Genomic DNA, 21,520 nt, shown 5'->3' with positions numbered 1-21,520 from the left:
AAACACATACAGTAAAACAAGCGAAGTCCGATTCCTGAAATAAATACACTAATGAGTCGTTCTTTTGAGCGAATCAAACACATACAGTAGAACCAGTGAAGTCCGATTCCTGACAGAATTACTCTAATGAGCAGGTTATTTTAAGTGAATCAAAAACATACCGCAAAACCAATGCAGTCCAGTTCCCGAACAAATGAATATGAGCAAGTTATTTTTAGTGAATCAAAAACAAACCGCAAAACAAGTCCGACACCTGAACGAATGCGTCTACTGAGCCGGATCTTTTTAGTGAATTAAACACATTCTGTTTACAACTAACTGTGAAGAATTTTAATTAATACTTTAGTTTGCTGTAAGTTGACTATTATTTAATCCAAAGTCAAAGCCAATTTTTAATTGCATTTATGTAAAATAAATATATATATATATATATATATACTAAAGAATAGTTTAGACCTGTTACCATTCTGTACGATTCTGTATGGTTCTCTGTAAATTCTTATGAATTGCTCTAAAATAACATACAGGCCAGGGGTCACTATTAATTTAATTCACTTTATTTATTTTTTTATTAAATGAACGCTTTAAATAACAGCCCTAACCGCTACGCTTTGAAGTTTCTTCCCAAAACCCATGAGATTCCGGTTACGGGCCCCTCGATCATTCAACACAAATGCGGGCTCCCTCCGGCCCTGGGCCATCCTCCTTTCATGATCAGAGCCATAGATTTGTAGCATGTATTATTCATGAAGTTATCTTTTGTACATGTCTGACCAAGTCTTTCCTTGCACACTTTAATCTGAGTAATCACTAGTGAGTTACGCATCTCTGCTCTTTCTTTTCGGTTCCATGGGGGACCAATTACAGGCTATTAAGGGAGAGAGACAAGACAAAGCCACGACGAGGCGGGGACAGAGATACAATCATGATTTATAAGAAGCTTTCATGGTGCGACGGCTGCTTGACAAACACCCGGATATAGTTTGTTGTTGCTTCTACCATCTTTTCCCTCTTAAATTATTCATGCTGCTCCACTAAAAATTGGTAACATAAATAGAGGCATCAGAGCCAAGCCATTACACCACACCCAACCAGACCGATCCTGAGAGAGGACTCGAGAGCCGGAAAACTAATTTCTGCTGTCTTCTTAGAAAAACAGCTCAGGGTGTGAAGATTCGGAAAGCTCTTATTATTTCACTCTCCGTTTGGATCACCCTAATGCTGGAACTAATGCAAGCGGAGAATTAACGTGCATTAGTTCTACTGAAAGATTGAAACTAAAAGTACAATGTTTTTTTTTATTTTACAGACATCATTTGTTTCAGAGTAATTTACCCCTAGAGCCTGTGAAAAACATTGGAAACATCTAATAAATGTAAGTCCATATATCTTTGACTTCAGTTTGTCTTCTCAATCAGCTAATGCTTTCGAACACCTTGGCTTAATGCACGCAACTTTGCAGATGCTAGAGGACGTCGCTTGAAAAGGGGCTAAAGAGTTTCCGGCTTAAATAATTCAGAGGGTTCTTTAAGCGTCAGTTAGTCGATCATTCTGAATGTCCCCTTTGTCCTTTTCAAGTAAAACCGTGTGGCATCCATGCAATCCGCTCATGTCGTTGCATTGCAGTGTTGTTACCCTCGATACCGTGGAGAGAGAAAAAGCCTCATCCGCTCCCTGGACTCTGATCAACCTTGGTGACAAGATTGATGGCTGAATAAAACTCACAAACGACCGGACATTTTTGGACTCGCATCCGCCCTAGATCCCCAAACGACAATACATGCACATACATAAACACACACACACACACAATTTCCCCCTCCGGCCTTGTCCTGACACACCTCAGGTCGCAAAGCTGCTGGGAGATTCAAGTTTGACTGACAGGCAGCCATTTTTCTTTCGAAGGGGGTGTCAAGGTTACTTTCCTTTTTCTCTACAGCATGCACAAAGTTTAAAATAAAAAAAAAGACAGACAGATCCGCAGGGTCCTGCCGAGAGATATGACTTTACAATCAGGACTTTATAATCAAAGCTCTGGATCAGACAGAACAGGGCAGGGAATACTGCATGCTAAACCACTTTATCAGAAAAGTTTTATTTCTGACAAATGTCACTTTAGATTCACAGCACTGATTCTCGAGTTCTGGGACAAAACGGCAACTACACTGGAAAAAAATAAAGGTTTGTGTGAAAAGGATTATTTATTTGTTTGGTTCAGAATGCTCCTAGGCATTCACCTGTGTTTAGGTGCAATCTCTTGCCGTTTCTCTTGTCTCACAAAACGAGTTTTCCCCTGCCTATAACTCTTTATGGGTCAACACTGCTAGATACATCAATACATATTGACCAATTCCCTTCAAAGATGGGTTTAATTTAGACCACAGGATGGTTTCAAATCTATTCCCATATTTTGTACACCACACGTCTATTAAATTCAATAGGCAGTTTTTGTTGTTGCCAAATATAGAAGCTACTTTAAATGCAAAATAATTTCTTGATAATTTGTGTGACGGAATTGGCATATGGTTTGCTATAAAGCACAATTACTTACACAATTTTCTTTTAATTATGCAACTCTACAGAGCCTGTATAATGTTATTCATTATTATTCCTGATTATTTATATATATATATATATATATATATATATATATATATATATAAACATATATATATATATATCATCTGTTCATCATTCATGCTGTTCATACATATATACATATAGTAAATATCTGATGTTTTTACAAGTAGGGAAATATCTGTGAATATTACATATGTATAATAGTTAAGTTTTCTACATATTTTTAAAACAGAAAAAATAAATAAAATGCAAACATGCATGTAAACTACCCTACACACACAATTGTGTGTCCATTTGTCTCAAATACAGTCTATCATAACCCTTATTGATCCTTAGTCATGATCATTTATGTTATAGAGAGAATTTTAAACAAGAGGACTGTTCTTGTTGCATGTGTTTAACATAATGTAATGTGTGCAAGATTCAATTTAAGACCTTTTGAGATAATGATGAAAAATGTAAATGGATTTTAGAAAATCTATATAATGTTTTAATGGTGTATTGTTTCAATTATTGTAAAATAATGTTCTTCGGAATATATAGATGATCTATGCAATTATGTCTCATGATATATGCTAAATTACACAGCAACCATAGCCTGGAAATCCAGACCTAAATCTAAAAAATTAATGGTCTGGCGTCGACTAATGAAAATCGGCCAGCTCGAGGGGCGGCACCAAGCGTGCATTTGAAAATCTCGCTGCATGCAATTGGATAACACTATGACCAATCACAACAATAAACCCCGGCTACCAGCGGAGCTAACTGGTAGATTCGACTCTTACCGTATCCGGTCGGCGAAACAGCAAAAACGCCTTTCTGGCAAAGGAACGATTCGAGCGCCGTCTTCTGTTCCTGCTTTAGATAAAAAGCCAAGTCTAACTCGTTCATTGTAGCGGCCAAAGCCGTTTCAAACAACTGGTATCCATAGCCATCTTGCAATGTTTACTAATGACGTCACAGCGCTGTCGTCATCTCGCCTCTGGCCCGCCTATATCAGATAACCCGATGTGATTGGTGCATCTCAGATCGAGGGGCATATTTAATGAGCATCATTATTCGACACCAGAGTAACTCGCTGAGCAAATTCAACTTGTGCTCTCACGAGAACTCTGGATTACCAGGGTACAGCAACCATGCAATACATTAGCAATTAAGTCAATTATTTAAGGACCTTAAATATTGGGGGAAAAAAACGAGTTTAAAGCTTTAAAGGCAGACTGATTCATTCATATATTGTGACCTTAATATGTTGACTCTGGCAATACCTTTCCTTCAAATCCTTTAAAAACGACAAATTTCTGAGAAACAGGTATAATGTAGCACACCTAGTCCAGGGAAAACAGGACAAACAAAGTGCATTCTGTCCCAGGGTTATTCTGTTTTAGCAGTGGTCTCTCTGCCTCTATCTGTCCGTGAACTTTGAGTTCATCTGAAATGTAAATCATCTCAGTACTCAGAAATGACTGGAGAGAAAAAAATAAAGAGTGAACAAAAACGACAAGAAGAGTCTTGAGAAGTTGACCCTGAGAGGATGAGAAAAGAAGACAGGAAGAATGAATTGCCTCATCAATGCTTCCATCGCTAAGAACTCTCTTATTAAAAGAAAAAGCAGCAGCCTGAACCAAGGCCAAGCTTTGCTGTGCGCCTTTTATGAGATCAGATGAATGTTCGGTTTATGGAAATTGACAATCATGCTGTTCACCAAAACATCTGGCTTGCAAAATCTCTGCCTTAACTTCCCAGTAACCATCAATTCCTTGGTGCTTTCATTTTTATCTCAATTAGAAATGTCAGCAGGGAAACAATTTTGGTAGGGTTATCTATATTCATTTAACCAAGTGAAAAGGCTTCCCGTTTACAAATAAACAGCCTTCCACTCAGCTTTGATTAGAAATGGATGTGTTTGGTACTAGAAAATGTTTCTCACCAGGGATGGGAATCAAAGTATATAACAATTCTGGTTCTGAATCCAGTTTGTTTTAATGAATACATATTTGGAAATGAAATGCAATTTCATTTCCAAATGATGAAAAATATCAGTAATAAATATTTTAATTTAAACCATTTAGGTGTGCTTACATAGACTTTTTTAGTAACTTTTCAGTCATTTTAGAGGCTGCATAAATGCTGTCCAGCAACTGGCTTCATATATTAAACGACAATCCTAAATAAACAACATACTCACATATTTCACTAATTTACTATTAAAAACACTAATTAAAATGTGTAAAAACACTTATTAGTTGTGTATGTTGACTCAAACTAAAACAAGCCAAGTGGTTACGATGTATGTTTTTGATTCACCCCAAAAAATTAGTTTTGACTCCCATTTGTTTGGGAGTCACTGCTTCAGGCTGCATCCGAAATCAATACTTCCATTGATTGATCAATACTCAATAAAAAAACAGTATGTGACAAAAGAAGTATGTCTGAATTCACAGCACACACAGTGCTGGCGAAAAGTCCCCGGATGACCTCCTACAGTACTTTCGGTGAGATTCTGATGGACACTTCACTATCCCATGAGGCCATGGGAGAGGCTTTGAGAATGACAGTTAAGTGACGAAACTGACGCTGGTAGGTCACATGATAATGACAACATGGCGAATATATGTCAGTATTACATTCATAAACACATTAATACTAAATATAACATACTTTTTTAGCGGTCACAGAGTAATAACTTATTCAAAATAAGCACCTACTCAAGAGAGTTTTCAATTTTGAATGCAGCAACACTGTTTTTGATTCACTAAAAAGCTGCCCATAATTTGTTTGGGAATCGGACTAAATTGGTTATGCTGTTTCATAAGAGTCATTCATTCTGTAATTGGACTACACTGGTCTTATTCACGCGGTAGATTCAATTGTGATTGAGTATTCCATCCACATCGGCAGAACCCTGCAAGTATGTGATCCAAACGAACGCCGGTATTTTTTACAAAATGGAACCGCTTCTGAATAACAGGTTCTGGGTTCTTTTCAGGGCAGGTTGGAGGGTTCATGAGGTTTGTGAGCTGTCTTAAACTGTATGTTTTTGACAGTTCAATTTACTCCTATGGCGACAAGAACCAGACATGCTTGAATGTCTGCGTAACAAACGCAGAACACCCAATGCAATACTTCACACCACTCACTTCCTGTAGGCATTAAATTGAAGCAAATGCACAGTGTGGCGCTCCCTGTCCCTCTATTTAAACAGCTCAACCGTCAGCCTCTCTTACCCACTCTATCATATGAAGCCCAGCTGATGTAGGGTTTCAAACTTCTACCACTGGGAAAGGCATATTCATCCACTCTCTTTGTCTGGCAAATCTCCTGTGGCCATGCTCTCCCTCCTCCTCGGAAACAGTTCCCGCTGCTTGCTTATTTATATGTCCCTTACAATCCTATTAGAGTGTTTATAAGACACGGCTTTATGATTTCTGCTATAATTCCGCTAAGAGGTTTTGCATATTCATTCATGTCCTTTCATAGTGGCACACAAAGAATGATCATATTATGAAGTTGACCAAGAAATACAAAAGGTCATGATGCACACCCTCCTCTATACATTAAAGGGCTAGTTCACCCCAAAATGAAAATTCTGTCATTAACAAAAGATCTTTTTGATTAAATCTGAGAGCTTTCTGTCCCTCCATTGACAGCTACGCAACTACCACTTTGACGCTTCAAAAAGTTCATAAAAAGATCGTAAAAGTAATCCATATGAATTGGTTTAGACCAACTCAGATATGAACAGATTGAATTTAGGGTTTTATTCACATATACACATTCATCAAGTCACACATCAGTTGTGCTAAACGGAAACTCAAGCATTTTCCCTTATCGTGCGAGAACTAGGGATGCGAAGGCGAGGACATTTTCTTATTGGTTAATCGACGTGTGACAACACCGGTAATACCGGTTTCCCTGTTTTCCACCTCGCTTTTAAGTCGAATTAGCAGCAATTCGGGGGCAGCAATTGCTTGAATGCTGGGTTCATTATTATTCTTAATGAAAAACACAACAACAAAACAGTATAAAATTTTACATTTCGCTTTAAAAAACAAATCTTCCGCCATCGTCTTGTCAGTCAGCTCACCTCACTCTCGCCATGTGATTAATGAAATCTGACTCCTGCTGCTGATCTGTGCTGCGACTCTCGATTAGCTCACGCTGAATTGAGCAGACGCATTCAGTTTTTAAAATGAACTGTCTGTACTCTAACTAAACTAAATTATGTTTATTACTGTAAAAAAAAAAAAAAAAAAAATGACGGTGGGGGGCAGTGCCACGACTATTGCAGCAAGCCTAGCGAGAACCAATGAGGTGCATTCTTGTGTTACGCAGCACGTTTAAGCTTCTGCAAGAACCAATGAGGTTCATTCTCACTTTACTCAGCACGTTTGAGCTTTTGCAAGAACCAATGAGATTCATTCTCGTGTGTCAAGCAGGTTCGGTTGAGCTTCTGTTTATGTTTGCTGATCAATCTGACCTCATCTGCATGTCCGTTTGCATAGCCTACTAACCAATGTTGGACTTCAAAAATGAGAAGGCAAAGTTTGTATTTGATTTTGTCCGCACTACTTTATGAAAGCCTTTCCTTTGACCACAGAAAAACAAAAGCAATAGCCTCCTCCAGTGAGTTTGTATGTGTTGCTGCGTGTTTGCTAAGGTTGCTATATGTTCTCTCAGACCAGCACCGCTCCCTATGTGGATACACATCTACCGACATACAGTACTGTAATGTTACTGATAAAAATGTGTTATATATCACACAAAATTTGAACCCGGGAACCTTTGCACTCACAGCAAAATCTTACTTACTTCAAATCCAGAAAACCTTTAAAGTGCAAGATATAAAGCTGATGTTATCAAATAAAAAAATGTCACTAGCTCACTGGAGCATTTGAGTTCATCAGAAAGAAACAATGTAAACCACAACTCCATTAAATATGCTATTAAAGATACTGTATAAGATATGATATATAAATTCTTTGCATTTAGTTTCTAATCATAATATAAAATAAATAAACTGTCGACATTCAGATTGGACTTGGAAATTAGCAAATGCCATAATAAAACCCCATCTCGAGATCACAAACTATTTATGTGTTAAAAGAGAATAAACTTCTGTTTAAACATACATACTGTCTGTCTGGTATTTTTTCCTCGATGGCAAGTTGGCACAAATGCTATAAAACAGAAGCCAGTTAGAACAGAACATGAATTTAACATCCTACAATTACATTATGTGTGACTGTTCACTGTATAAAACAATGTTTATATGTCTTTTTTGTCTTTGTTCCAATGTAAATTTGTTCCACCATAGCCATGTTTACATAGTTTCTGGGTTAAATGCTCATGGAACACATTTACATTATGCTTTGGACAATCAACATTCAACCAATACTATAATATGTTTGGATGTTTTACATAGCCTACTTTTTTAATGAAATCCAGGTGCTTTAATTAGTTTTATATTTGTCGTGGCAGAGCAAGGTTCTGTTTATTGCTAATTTACTTTGTGACTGTTTGACATCCTGCTCGGTTGCCATGGCATTCTGATTACGGTATGCCTCTCGAATTTCAATTTTCACTCTTTGTCAAGACAAGAGCTCAGGACAACACCTCTCGCCACTAACCTCCAATCTACCCCCATCTGCATGCATATCCTCGCACTTATGACATTGTCTGCGCATTCAGAACATCTCAGGAGAACCTCTCTTTCTGATTGGCTTATCTCATCAAAGCCACCGTCCCACTTCAAACATCACACTTGCATAAAGAATATGGTTGATCCTATCACAGAAAACGGTAAAAAACGTTATATTCCTTTTTAATGCATACAGTACTATGTAGGTCAAGCTAAATAGTAATGACATTTTTTACTTCACACATTAAAGCAATATTACAGATTCAAGTCAAGTCAACAGGATTTGGCATAATGGTTAAAAACAAGGTTATGGTCATTTTTGGAGGATTTTAAAGCATAAATGTGAAGCTTATTATTTTATAAAAGCACTAACATCAAAGGGATAATTCAACCAAAAATGAAAATTTGCTGATAACTTATTCACCCATCCAAAATGTAGGTGACTTTTTCTTCAGAAGAACAGTAAAGAAGATTTTTAGCTGAAACCGTGGTCCTTGGTGATTTGTATAATGCAAATCAATGTTTACCGTCACTTTAGGAGTAAAAAAAAAAAAAAAAAACATTCCTGTCATGAGTGTTTGGCATGGTAATGGATATGACAATGTTGATATATTTGGTCTTGGTGGAATAGATCTGCTACAATGCTGAGCAAGTACTGCTCGCTACAGCTAATACACATACGACACGCGGCTGTGATTAAGTAAGACATGCTGCTGCTGTACAATATAGCGTACATGAATTACCCATAGCAGATCTATACAGGTGGAGCTGGGGAAGGTGAAGGGTTTCTGAAAGCATGCTGCTAAGGCAAATGCTAATCAAATATTTGAAGGTTGAGCTGCGAGCTCATTGGCTACTGATACAGCAGGAACCAATCAGATGTGCCCTATAGATAACGATGTGATGCCTGCACCATTGAGTTTCATTACAGAACTTTGTATATACAGTCAAAACAAAATGAATACCCGTGGCTTCTGACGATACATTGGGGTCTTATGAAGCGAAGCAATTGCGGAGCACATTCAGTCGAACGAAAATATTACAATATCTACGGTAATCTGCAGTCTGTGCAAAAAATATGAGATTTCAATTAAATAACACCAAAGTCTCTTAAAGAAAATATGTTCTTCAGAAAACATTTGAAAACAACTTGTTCAGTTCCAAATTGAACATTCTTACAAACTTCTTAGAATTTATCTTAAGAAATTGTCTTAACTTCTTTCTTTAGAAGATATTCATGAATCTGGCCCCAGTTTCTTGAACAGACTGATAATTTTTCTTCATAAGACCTCAACGAGTCGTCAGAAGCCACGGGTATTAATTTTGTTTTGCCTGTATATGTTTTTGGACTCCAAAAGTGATGACAAACATTGACTTGCATTTTACGAATCACCAAGGACCACGGTTTCAGCTAAAAATCTTCTTTACAGTTCAGCTGAAGAAAAAAAGCCACCTCTTGGATGGCCTGATTGTGAATTAATTAACAGCAAATTTTCATTTTTGGGTTAACGATTCCTTTAATTCTTCTATTCTGTTTTTACAGTTGCTTTAGTGCCTAAAGCATTACATTGTGATGACGAAGTTTGAAATTGGATATAACTTTAAACAGAAGGTTATTTAGCAAGCATATTTCACACTAACATGAAGTTAACACACATAGGCCCGGTTTCACAGACAGGGCTTAGATTAAGACAGGATTAGGCTTTAGTTCAATTAGTAGCTTTTATAAATGTGCCTTAAGAAAAAAATATTACTGGTTGCATCTTGAGACCAAACAATGGAACTGAAATATTTTAAGTTATGTTAGTGCAAGTTGCTATCAGTTAGAACAACTCAAATATGTACTTTAGTCTAGACTGGCTTAAAGCTACACTGTGTGATAATTTCCCCCATCTAGCAGTGAAACTGTATATGACTACCCAGTGAATATTAGTTTCTGTTCCTTTCAATTTCGAGGGCGTTTTAACTCCTACGGTGGCCGTATTATTCCAAGATTAACATGGCTTCCAGTTCGACTTCGTCCAATTGCACCTTTAAAACTATTCATCGCCTGTGATCCGTCGCAGCACAGATTTATGTTACAAGGTAAACAATACTTTTTCACCATTGACGTGAGGAAAAGTAACACAAGTTATACTAGAGGTCGTTCTGGCGTTATGCACAACCATGCTATGGTTAGACAAGCAACTATAAAACTTCGAATTTACACAAATAGGCTGAATTACCTGTCGAGAAGAAAGCAGGCAACTTCGGCGTCCGTTTTAAAATCTTTGCTCCTCATGAGCTCTTTCCATCTGGGAAAAGTTACTCCAATATTGACTTTGATCTTGCTGATTTGCCTGTCGCGTTGACGTTTTAATTCTCTCTTTCGCTTCCTTGGCGACTCTGCTACATGTCCTCGAAAATAGCCGTGATCCTCCATCAGCAATCTTTCAAATCTGCCGGCAGTCACGAGTAATCTCTTCCTCGCATTCGTCTCTGTCACTGAGTGTAAAGCGCGAAAGGCGAAGCTTGAATTTACAGGTATGTCCCTCTTTGGCTAATGTAGTTTCAAGATGGAGGGGCAACATGGCGACCGGCATTCGAACCCCTCACCCGTATGTACTTTCAATGGCAGATTATAAACTTACGAGAATACTTTATTACTTGAAAGAAGTAAATATACATTAATGAGCACATATATTTTTGAAAGAACTAAGTGTTTTTTGCTAAGAATCAACTAAAAAATTTACACAGTGTAGCTTTAAGCCTTGTCTGTGAATCTGGACAATATTGTATAAGTCTTGCAGTCTTACAATTAAAACAGTGAACTTTTAATGTTTACAAATTGGCCCCATTCACTTCCATTGTAAATGTCTCACTGTAACCCAGATTTTTAAATAAATCAGTAAATAATGAAGAAGGGACAAGTCCAAATTCATTTTTATTGACTGAACTTAACTTGCACTGAACCCAGAAAATTCCTTTAATATACATAAATCATGCTCCTTCAGCTGGGTAAAACATGAATTAAAGAAATCTAATGCTAAAATGTAATCAGAATTTCTAATAGAGATCTCCCAGTGCACATAACAGATGTGACTTGAGGAGAGAAAGAGGTCTGTAAGGTGGCTGCCATGCATCACGCAGGTGAGCACAGAATAATGTTGGACCTCTTCCATTTACTACTCACGATGCCAAGCACTCTGGGCGCGTTCACGCATGGGCACCTCTGGATCTGCCAACAAATCTGTTCAATTCTCCAGCCTGGCACATGCTCTTCTCCACTCTGAACGCAAGATATAGCCATGGCAGATTCTTATTCTTTAGAATCTATCAGTGACATACAGGGAGAGGCTGTCAGATTAAAGCGATTGCGTCAGGATGGATATTTTAAGAACATTTTCAGATTTCAGAGGTTTAACCCCCCATGATGCTGCCGAGGAAGATAAGGGAGGGGGGGGGGGGGGGGGGGAATGGGAGCAAAAGAAACATTTCTTCTCAAACCACTAAAAAAAGTTTCAATCGCATGCAACTGGGTTAACCTGAATTAGAAACTACATTGTCTCAGTTTACCAAAGGAATGACGCACAAAGCGACATGTCATTCTCACTACTAAACAAATCGCACAAAAGCGAGAAAAGCGCATGACCGTCACTCATCAGCGTGTTCACTGCAAATCCTGCTAGTACACTCGCAGACGAGAGCGACTCCTATCAAGGGAACAATCGCGGTTGCCACGGCAACCATAAAGCATCATTCAAGGTCATTATTCACACAAAGCAAGAATGGAATATTTTATCGCATCCCAGTAGCCAGAGCGCAAGGATATCAGCGGGAATGTTCAAGCCATTAAAACCATGATTTATGGGTAATGATCGAGCACGGCTACGAGACATATGACCCCCTCCCACCAGCCACCATGACATCGATCCACACGCACAATGAGTTTGTCTTCCCAGTCATTTTCCGACATGACACCGCTGCCTCTGAGGCTTTGCCTGATAAAAACAAAAGAAGGCTTCTGCAGGGGAGAGAAAAGCGCACATGAGCAATCACATGACCCATCCGCCAATCTTGATCTAGGTTTAAAATGGGAGTTCCCAACCTTTCGTCTTACATTTATACCTTGGCAAACGCTCTTTTTGACATTTCAGTCACTTCACTGGAGGCAAAGTTTTGGCAGAAGAGGCTGCCACGGTTCCCTACATCAAAGTTGGAGTCATCAGAGAGAGAGACTGCGATCCTGAGGGAGACGCTGCAGGCATGCGAGCGGAACTGAAAAGCACTGACAGTTGTAACAGTGAACTAAGCCACTTGAGCCGGGAAACCAAAACCCAGAGCCACAATACAGGGGATGTGATAAAGAGACGTTTAACCATGCGCGGAGTTTGCGGGGGGGCAGGGGGAGCATTGCCCCCCCTGTTGGCTGAAACGTAATTGCATTTTCTCAACAAAAAAATAAATAATAATTGCATTGTTTAAAAAAAGATATTATAAATATTTTAAATAACACAAAACAACTAAATGGTGGTAGGTAATACATCTGATTTCATATACTGCTTTAGTAAAAAAAGCTAGCATTTAATAGCGTTGTAGTTATCTCGGACTCGTTACACCAAAACTGTAAGTTTTATTTCTCTTCCAAATAACTGCTTAAGCTGGAGAAACTCAACACACTGCTTTCAATATGCTGTTCAATATGTTTCAAAAGTGGAGAGTATTGAGTGTTGAGTGACTGTTCATTTTTCCCGTGTCTCAAAATGTTTTAAATGTTTTATGAAGTACAACAAAATGCGAAATATATCTTGTTTTTTAATCACTCTCATTGCCACAATGTATTTCCGCCACAATTCCGTCAGAATTGCGTGATATAAAGTCAGAATTCGGACTTTTTTTCTCGCAATTGCAACTTTATATCACGCAATTCTGACTTTATAACACGCAATTGCGAGTTTATATCTCGCAATTCTGACATCGTTTCTCACAATTGTGAGATATAAAGTCCAATTCTAAGGGGAAAAAAAGACGGACTTCTTTTTTTTTTTTTTACCTCAGAATAGTTTACAATTCTAACTTTATAACACGCAATTGCGACTTAATTTCTCAGAATTGCGACTTTATATCCCGCAATTGCGCCTTTATATCTCACAATTGCTACTTTATTTCTCTGAATTGCCACTTTATTTCTCACAATTCTGACTGCAATTGTGAGAAAAATAGTCAGAATTTCGAGATAAAAAGTCGCTATTATTTATTTATTATTCAGTGGCAGAAACAAGCTTCCAACAATGTGTTTTGAAAAAAGGAAAGAAAAACTTTAAAAATCTTTTCGTTTTGGTTAAAGATAATATTTTAACAGTGCAAAAGTGGTCCACATTTTATTGATCCTCCTAACTGTGTCCGAACGAAGATGCGATGCGAAGTCAAGTGGCTGTTTATGCAAAGTTCTACCTGTTTACAAATTTGTATTGTTGTAGCCTACTGTTTTTTTTATTGGGTTAACAATTTATGTTTATTTAGCATGTTTGTTTTGTCCATATGTGCTAGTGCTGAGTTCCCCAATTGATAGGCCATGCAGGCCCAGCTGCTACAATGTTTTTTTTTTTTTTTTTTTGCCCCCCCTGGCTCGAATGTCAAACTCCGCCTATGCGTTTAACAACTTATCCGAGCAGATGGGAAAACTTTTTACGGTCATATTCTGGAATTGATCATTCAAACAAAGGCATGAAAGAAAGTGTAAAAAGGGTAGGTCATTTAAAAATGTAAATTGTCATCACGTAGGCTACTTATCCTCATTCCTTTCATTCTGTGTAACACAAAAGACAACATTTTAAAATGTCTCAATGTTTCAGTTTTCATATATAAAGTCATTGAGGTCCAGTGCTGTTTTGAACCCCACTGACTTTCATTAAAAGTACAAAAACATTCTTCAAAACATTTTGTCTTCTATACAACAAATGCATACAGGATTGAAAATGGATGAATAAATGATGACAATTGAATTTTCAGTTTTTTTAGGTGAACATAAACCAGACAAAGGTTCAAAGTCTGTGAGGTTTTTAAATGTTTTTCAGAGAAGTTTCATTTATTTGAATAAAAATACTGTATTTTAAGGTGACGTAGTTACACGTTACTACATACTTACTATGGTATTAACGGTAAATTATGCATAATTACAAGTAAGTAACTAACCCTAAACCAAACCCTAATCCAGATAGTTAATATTACTTAGTACTTATTGAGGAAGTACAATGTAACAACGTCACCTTAAATCAAAGTGCAACCAAAATATATTTTCATATTTCAATATATTTTCATATTTCATTTTTTTTTTTTTTTTGTGATGCAAAGTTGACTTTTTAGCATCATAACTCCAGTCTTCAGCGTCACATAATCCTTCAGAAATCATTCTAATATGATGATTTGCTGCGCAAGAAACATTTCTTAATATTATCAGTGTTGAAAACAGCTGTGCTGCTTAATATTTTTGTGGAAATCACGATCTATAACTGTGCTGAATATAAGTTGAATGGTAGTGTGTGTGTGCATAGCGTGTAGCTATGTAAAACCTTTTTTAAAAAGAAATAAATGACTCAGACTTGACGCAATATTCACAAGGTACAAGAATTCTGTGAGAAGTGTGTGGCCTTGTATGAATGCATAAACAATTCTGAAACATACAGTGATGTATTACCAAAGCAATGATGTATGGAGCGTAACACGCACACACAGCAATTCATATGCAAACCTACGGGGGTGAAAATGTATACATGCAGGAATAGTCATTTTCTTTTACTGTTCGAGATTTACTGTTTTATGAGTGTGTGGCAAGGTCATGGTTACCCTTTCAAATGAAGTTCCCAATTCATTTATCAGTCAGCCTGACCTATTCATCATCCAAGTGCACAGGCATGCCATGCACATGTAGCGGTGGAAGAATTCAATTACTTCAAATAAGCAACACCTCATTTCATCTATAGCCGTTTTTGCGCTACTTAAGAGGCTCTGATGAAATCTCTCAGTACAGTTCTGTTTGGAGTAGGTTTCCCCAAACATCAAATGCTTATGCAGCATAATGTAATCATCTCTCTGTATAAAATGCTGAATAGTACAGCTTTGCTGATTTATACATGTGTAGTTCAATACACTTGTCTGTTGAGCTTCGCAGACCAGTAAGCAGAATTGATGAAATGTTGGTGTAAATTGTGAGAAAGCGTTTTTGCTGTTGGCGTGAGAGCGGTTTACTGCTGAGCAGGGATTCTGGATATCTAAATGAGAGCCACGCAAACATATTTTATGACCATGTTTTTCACCAAAGTATCTGAAGGAAGTCGTTTAAAAATTTAAGGAAACATCAAAAATTTTAGCTCTACACTCTTAAAATTTAAAAACTAAAATTTCTATACTTATAATAAGTGAGAATGAATGATAGATATTATGAGTTCTATGCAACTGTCTCTTCTACATGTTTTATGCACTACAAAACTCTTTTAATTCTTGATATGCGATTGTATGGGCTATTTCTCTCCGAGTCCATGATCTTTAAAAAGGTAAAACTGGCCAAAAGTGACAGACTCATCTTCATCTTATACCCACAAACTATAAATCGTGTGCTGGATTAGCTAGTATAGCAACAAAACTGAATATGATGTTATATAAACACAAAAATCCCCAAAAGAATAGCAGTCAAGGATCACCAAAGACAACTGATGACTGAAACACACAGGAGTCTTGATGCTCAGTCTGAGGGAAATCAAGGGAAATTAGGGCAAGTGTTATTTTTTTACACCACTTGAGTCATTAGGTTGCTGTTTTCTGCTCCACTGCACTGTATCTCAATGGCTGAGAGTGTGACCTTGTGCCAAATGTCTGGTCCCATGGCTTCAGATAAAAGGGTATTCTCTATATGAATGTAACCGCAAGTAATAGAGTCTGGAAATGTAAAAGGAATATGTATTAAAAATGTTTTGGTACAAAAAGATTTCTCTGTACAGTAAACATCACAGACATCATCATCCAGTGTGACTTTCAATGCAGTCGCATCTGGGTTTGTATTGAAAGATTCATCTCCGGATTTGAAAAGGTATTTCAAATGTGTGTTTGACATTGTCCTAATGAGAATCTGGAGATGTGACTCACAGACACTGGCCTTGATAAATGTCTTGCATTAAGAAAAAGCAAGTGACGTTAATTTCTCTTCACGTTATAAAACAACCACATTAACATACTTTATTCAGGCTGTGCCTTTGATTTAAGTGTATAATGTTTAAGTCTGAATAATAAACTTTGATCAGAGAAGTACATGCTATGGATCTCATTTAAAACAAACACAAGAAATGCAACTAATTTTAACAGGGGAAGAAAAAAAACGATGTAAAAATGTAACAATAAAAACACGGTAAATGTAAGTTGCCTTACAACATGATGAGAAATTATATTATAATATTAAATCAGAAAATATGACAATGCGAAACATTAAAATGAAAAAGATATATTGTAATTATTTATAACATTTTGTTACTATTATAAACGGAATGAAAATACTTGTGTTCTGGCTGTAATACTAGGCTATGTCTTGTAATAGATGGTTATAATTTGATCTATCTATCTATCTATCTATCTATCTATCTATCAAGTACAAAGCAGATTTTAGTTGTTCAAGTAGCTTGGTATATTAACAGTACATCAAAATATATGGTTATGAACTGTAAAATATCCAGGCACCAAAAGGCCATACCGTTCCAACAGAATGCTGGATATCTGGCAAGCACATCTGCCGGTTTTTGTTTAATTAAATGATTTTTGTACAATGATGATTTTGAAATAACTGTTACATACCAGTGGTAAAGAGTGTGTGTACAAAAACAATAACCGTATCAATGTTTGTATTGCAAGCATGTGTACTCGAGGGCCACTCCCTGGACAAGTCTAAAGGGCTCAAGTATTTGCAGAACAAATAAGATTTTAATACGCGGTTTAATTCACCGAAAAAGAGCATAAAGATCACCTCACAGATGACAAAGTCAATGTTCAAATCTTGGCTGAATGCTCACTGACCTTTCCCGTGCTCTGTGTTCAGAGAGGAAGAGGCACAGCTTTATCAGTAGTTAAATTAATGATCAATCCTTGAAAACTCCCTGACTCTGCAAGACTCCTCCTGGCTTTGCCTTTATTCTCTCTTTATTCCTCATCTCAGATTCTTCCCCTCACTGCATAATACACACACACACACACACATTCTGCAATTGCACAGGCATCCCAAAGCTCTGACTGCCACAAAACTTGCTCCTTCCCATTAGCCACAAGCCCCTGCCACATTTCCCTCAGTCCGTGTGCCAGAAAGCCAACGTCTCTGTTTTGTCTGCAGCACAAGCCAAGCCCAGAGCAGAGGCAGGAAAAAGTTGAGCTGTTAAGCATCTTTCACCTCGCTCTCTGTGCTGTCTCAATCACTGTGCTTCTCTCTCCGCAGGTTTTTAAGCACAGACAGAGGCTTTAACAGTAGCACACAATCACTGTGGCTGTCAAAGATGAACATAATCAGCTATTGTGTCCGCGCCAGACAGACCGATGTGTGTGAAGGATAACGCCGGAGATGTAAATCTGCTCTTACCTGCTGTTGAAGCTTAACGCAGGAAGGAGGAACAGGAGGTAAACGGCTCCGATGAATTTCATTGCTTTGTCTTGCTCTCATGCACTCGGTGTCTCTTTGCCCCTTTTTCTCTCGATCGCTCGCTTTTCCCTTCTCCCTTTCTCTCTCCCTCTCCTCGCTGGCTCGCTCACGCGTTCTCTCTCTCTCTCTCTCTCTCTCTCTCTGTGGTGCACACACGCGTTAACGCAGAGGCACACGCTGCACGGCAGACAGATGCAACGCTGCAAGCGGTGTGTGTGTGAAAGTGTGGGGCTCTTCGGCTTCAAATAGCAGGGACAGGGAGACGGACGGATTTATTAATGGACAGAAACTAGGGTGCCGGGGCGGGGGGGATCCGGAGAGGAAGACTGGAGAATGATTTGAGGTGGTGAGGTGATGTCAGCATCAATACAGCCAGTGGCTCCCTGTCTTTCTTTCTCTTCTGCGTTCCAGTGCGAGATGAATACTTGCTGGTTTGTCCCACATGATATCCATCTGTCTTGGGACGGGGCAGGGCGATTATCTGGGCTAGAGGGGAGCAGGGTTGCTCCGCAAAGACCAAATTAATCAATTTTCGTGGAGATTACACTTTGATGGCAGGGTTCATTAGTTTGACATTTTGTTCTCTGTTGTCCGTCAAAGTAATTGATGAGACATTTCCCTGCTCACCGTCTCATATTGTGAGATTAAGAGGGTAAACCGATGATGATAAATTTAATAGTCACACAAGTCACTTCGCTTTAGGTCCGTGTATCATCTGACCATTCAATTATAGGCTACCATTTAATCTGGCAAACGAAAACCGGGCTATATTTCGTTTTTCTGTGGTTCTATATGAACCAAAAAAATGAAAGCTGATGTCTTTTTTTTCGGTTTTCTACTCGAAACCGAAAATCCAATAAACAGAAAAACCAAATCGAAATATTACGGCTAATTTACGTTTTTCTTTATTTTTCCAGTTCTCGCGGTTGTTTTACCGCTTTGCGCATTCGCAATATATAGCCGCGCAATAAGCCTGTGATTATTTCTTGTATGGTACCGAAAGACCCACAATGGCCTCACTCGAGTCATACATGGCAGTAATTTAAGATACGTTTATGAATGGAGTGACATATAGGGATGACAGAATCCGAAGACAATTTACCAAATATAATCTGCGGAGAAAAGGACACTCTTCTGATTCAGACCTTGAAATTGCAGTCTCTCGAGCAATACATCAGATATATATATATATATATATATATATATATATATATATATATATATATATATATATATATATATATTTATATATATATATTTGCTACTTTACTATTTGCTGTAGTGTGTGTGTGTGTGTGTGTGTGTGTGTGTGTGTGTTGGACCAAATGTCCCCACAAGTATAGTAAATGTTGAACTTCCTGTCATCAGTTGGGGTACGCGCAGGGCAATGCCGAATCGGACGTGTTCTGAGAGCAGCCCATGCCCCATACCATGAAGAGCAGCGTAAAGTAGCCTATAGCCCTATTCGCACGGGATTAGTATTACCCCTGGATCTCTGTAATTAAGAAATTACCCCCTGACGTCTGTGTTTTTGGTGGCTCATTCACACGGGCAAATAAATGTTCGTAATTCCCTCGATTTTTACAGCTTTACAACTTTACAGCGTGCGCCCACCCATTCACACTTCACTAGCTGAACGTGCTGAAACGAAGATCGCGCTGCAGTATTGCAATTCAAAAAAAGTTATTAAACTTATTTAAAACCAATTTATTAGAGAAATATATAATATATATTATAGAATATCATATTATTGTATAAATATATAATATATCTTCTTTTTCTTTTATTCTTTGTCCATATTTACAACAAGCCTGCCTGAAGAAGGTATTATAAATACCGAAACGTCGCGATAGGCTTGTTTTTCTATTCATTTTATTTGGTTTATTTCATTTTATATCATTTTTACTCTTTCACACTTTGATTTCTTGAGATACTTACAGGATGGACGTCTTTAGAGGCCGTGTGAGACAAAGAAATGCTCCACGATACAGACTACTAAATTACACTACCACAAAAAGCGTCCAAACTTTCCAAAAGAGCTTCCATGTTGCGCCAAAATACTTAATTTGACGTTTCCATGACAACGGTCCAAGTTGAGCTTCCGGATCACGTCTTTACTGTAGTTTGTTTTCTCTTTTGCAGCACTTAATAGTTTTTATTGGAGAAAAACTATAATCCGATTGGAGTAGAGCATATCGAGAGATTTTATTGTTAATATAGTTTTAATACAGACGTAAAATGGACTGTTAAACGGCCCATAATGGTTATTACGTTCTTTAGGAAACGATAGGCTCACAGAAAAACAGCCCAAATCACAGACATGGGGATTCGCACGGGACTGGTATTATCAGAGGACCCCTGTGTTGGCCAAAATACGGTAGGTAATTTTCGGGGGAATTTTTACAGACATTTTTACAGACATGGCAGATTCGCACGGGATAAAAATCACAGACCTATTTAATGCAGAATACATGAGACATAAGCTACACATGGACCAAAATGAAAAACCGGTCATGTTTGGAGTGACTCATGTAATTGCTGTGGATGGATACAGCAAGAAAAATGGCAACAAAAAACAATCTAGCCATATATGATGCTGTGTAGGCCTACAGGTCAGTATTGAATGTTAAGTTTGAAATAAAATGCTTTAATTGTCACAACAGAAAAGAAAAAAAATTGTCATACTTGTTTAAGTAGACCTGCAGTCACACATTATGGAATGTGGGATCAACTTCGTGTGGATCATGGCAAAGAGTTTTACCTCTGTCTGTACATGCAAGAGAGGCTATTACCTATAGGGACCTCCTTTCACTTTTTTGCAGATGATACGCAAATTTATTTGCCTATGAGTAAAAACCTTAAATCATCATTGGATTCACTTAAAGTCTGCTTACAGGAGGTAAAAACTTGGCTGTCAAATAATTTTTTATACTTAAATGAAAGCAAAACTGAGCTTGTCTGGTTTGGAGGTCCTGCCTTGAGTGATTTTCCTATTTTAGGAGAACTGTACTCCTATTGTACACCAGTGGTAAAAGATCTTGGGGTAATGTTGGATTCCTCCTTAAAGTTTGAAAAACAGATAAACTCAGTGGTGAAATCTGCTTTCTTTCATTTAAGACAAAGGTGAAGCCTTTAACTAAAAAAGATTTAGAGTTGTTGATCCATGCTTTTGTGTTTTCAAGACTTGATTATTGTAATTCATTATACATTGGTGTCTCCCAAGCATCTTTACGTCGGCTGCAAGCGGTACAAAATGCTGCAGCCAGACTTTTGACAGGGACCCGTAAATATGATCATATCTCTCCTGTTTTGGCCTCCCTGGGCTGGTTGACCATTCGAGATAGAGTTGATTTTAAAATGCTAGTCTATGCCTATAAGAGCTTAAATGGACTAGCGCCATCATATCTTTCCGAACTTCTTGTGGTCCATAAGCCCTCTAGAGCTTTAAGATCTGCAGAGAAAGGGATTTTGCTGTCTGTACCACGCACAAAATACAAGCAACAGGGTGATAGGGCCTTTGCTGTAGTTGCCCCTAAGCTATGGAATATGTTACCACTTTATATTAGGTCTGCTCCAACTTTAGGCTCTTTTAAAAGCCTTTTGAAAATTCACTTATCTCATATGTCCTCTTTAGGTGTAGAGGGTTG

At 37.9% G+C, this 21,520-nt stretch overlaps 1 protein-coding gene across 1 annotated transcript in view; it reads right to left on the bottom strand.

The window, feature by feature from the left end:
- luzp2 (leucine zipper protein 2) overlaps window positions 1-18,328 on the bottom strand; it is a 116,867-nt gene extending 98,539 nt beyond the window's left edge. Inside the window, exon 1 of the mRNA XM_084123862.1 lies at window positions 17,814-18,328. Coding sequence (XP_083979988.1) covers window positions 17,814-17,875 — 62 coding nt within the window. The 5' untranslated portion in view covers window positions 17,876-18,328. The remainder of the gene's footprint in view (window positions 1-17,813) is intronic.
- Between the last annotated feature and the right edge of the window lie 3,192 nt (window positions 18,329-21,520).

Source organism: Abramis brama (assembly GCF_963993115.1).
Source record: "Abramis brama genome assembly, chromosome: 9".
In the NCBI taxonomy this organism is placed as follows: domain Eukaryota; kingdom Metazoa; phylum Chordata; class Actinopteri; order Cypriniformes; family Leuciscidae; genus Abramis; species Abramis brama.
This window is presented reverse-complemented; position numbering and strand designations above follow the sequence as displayed.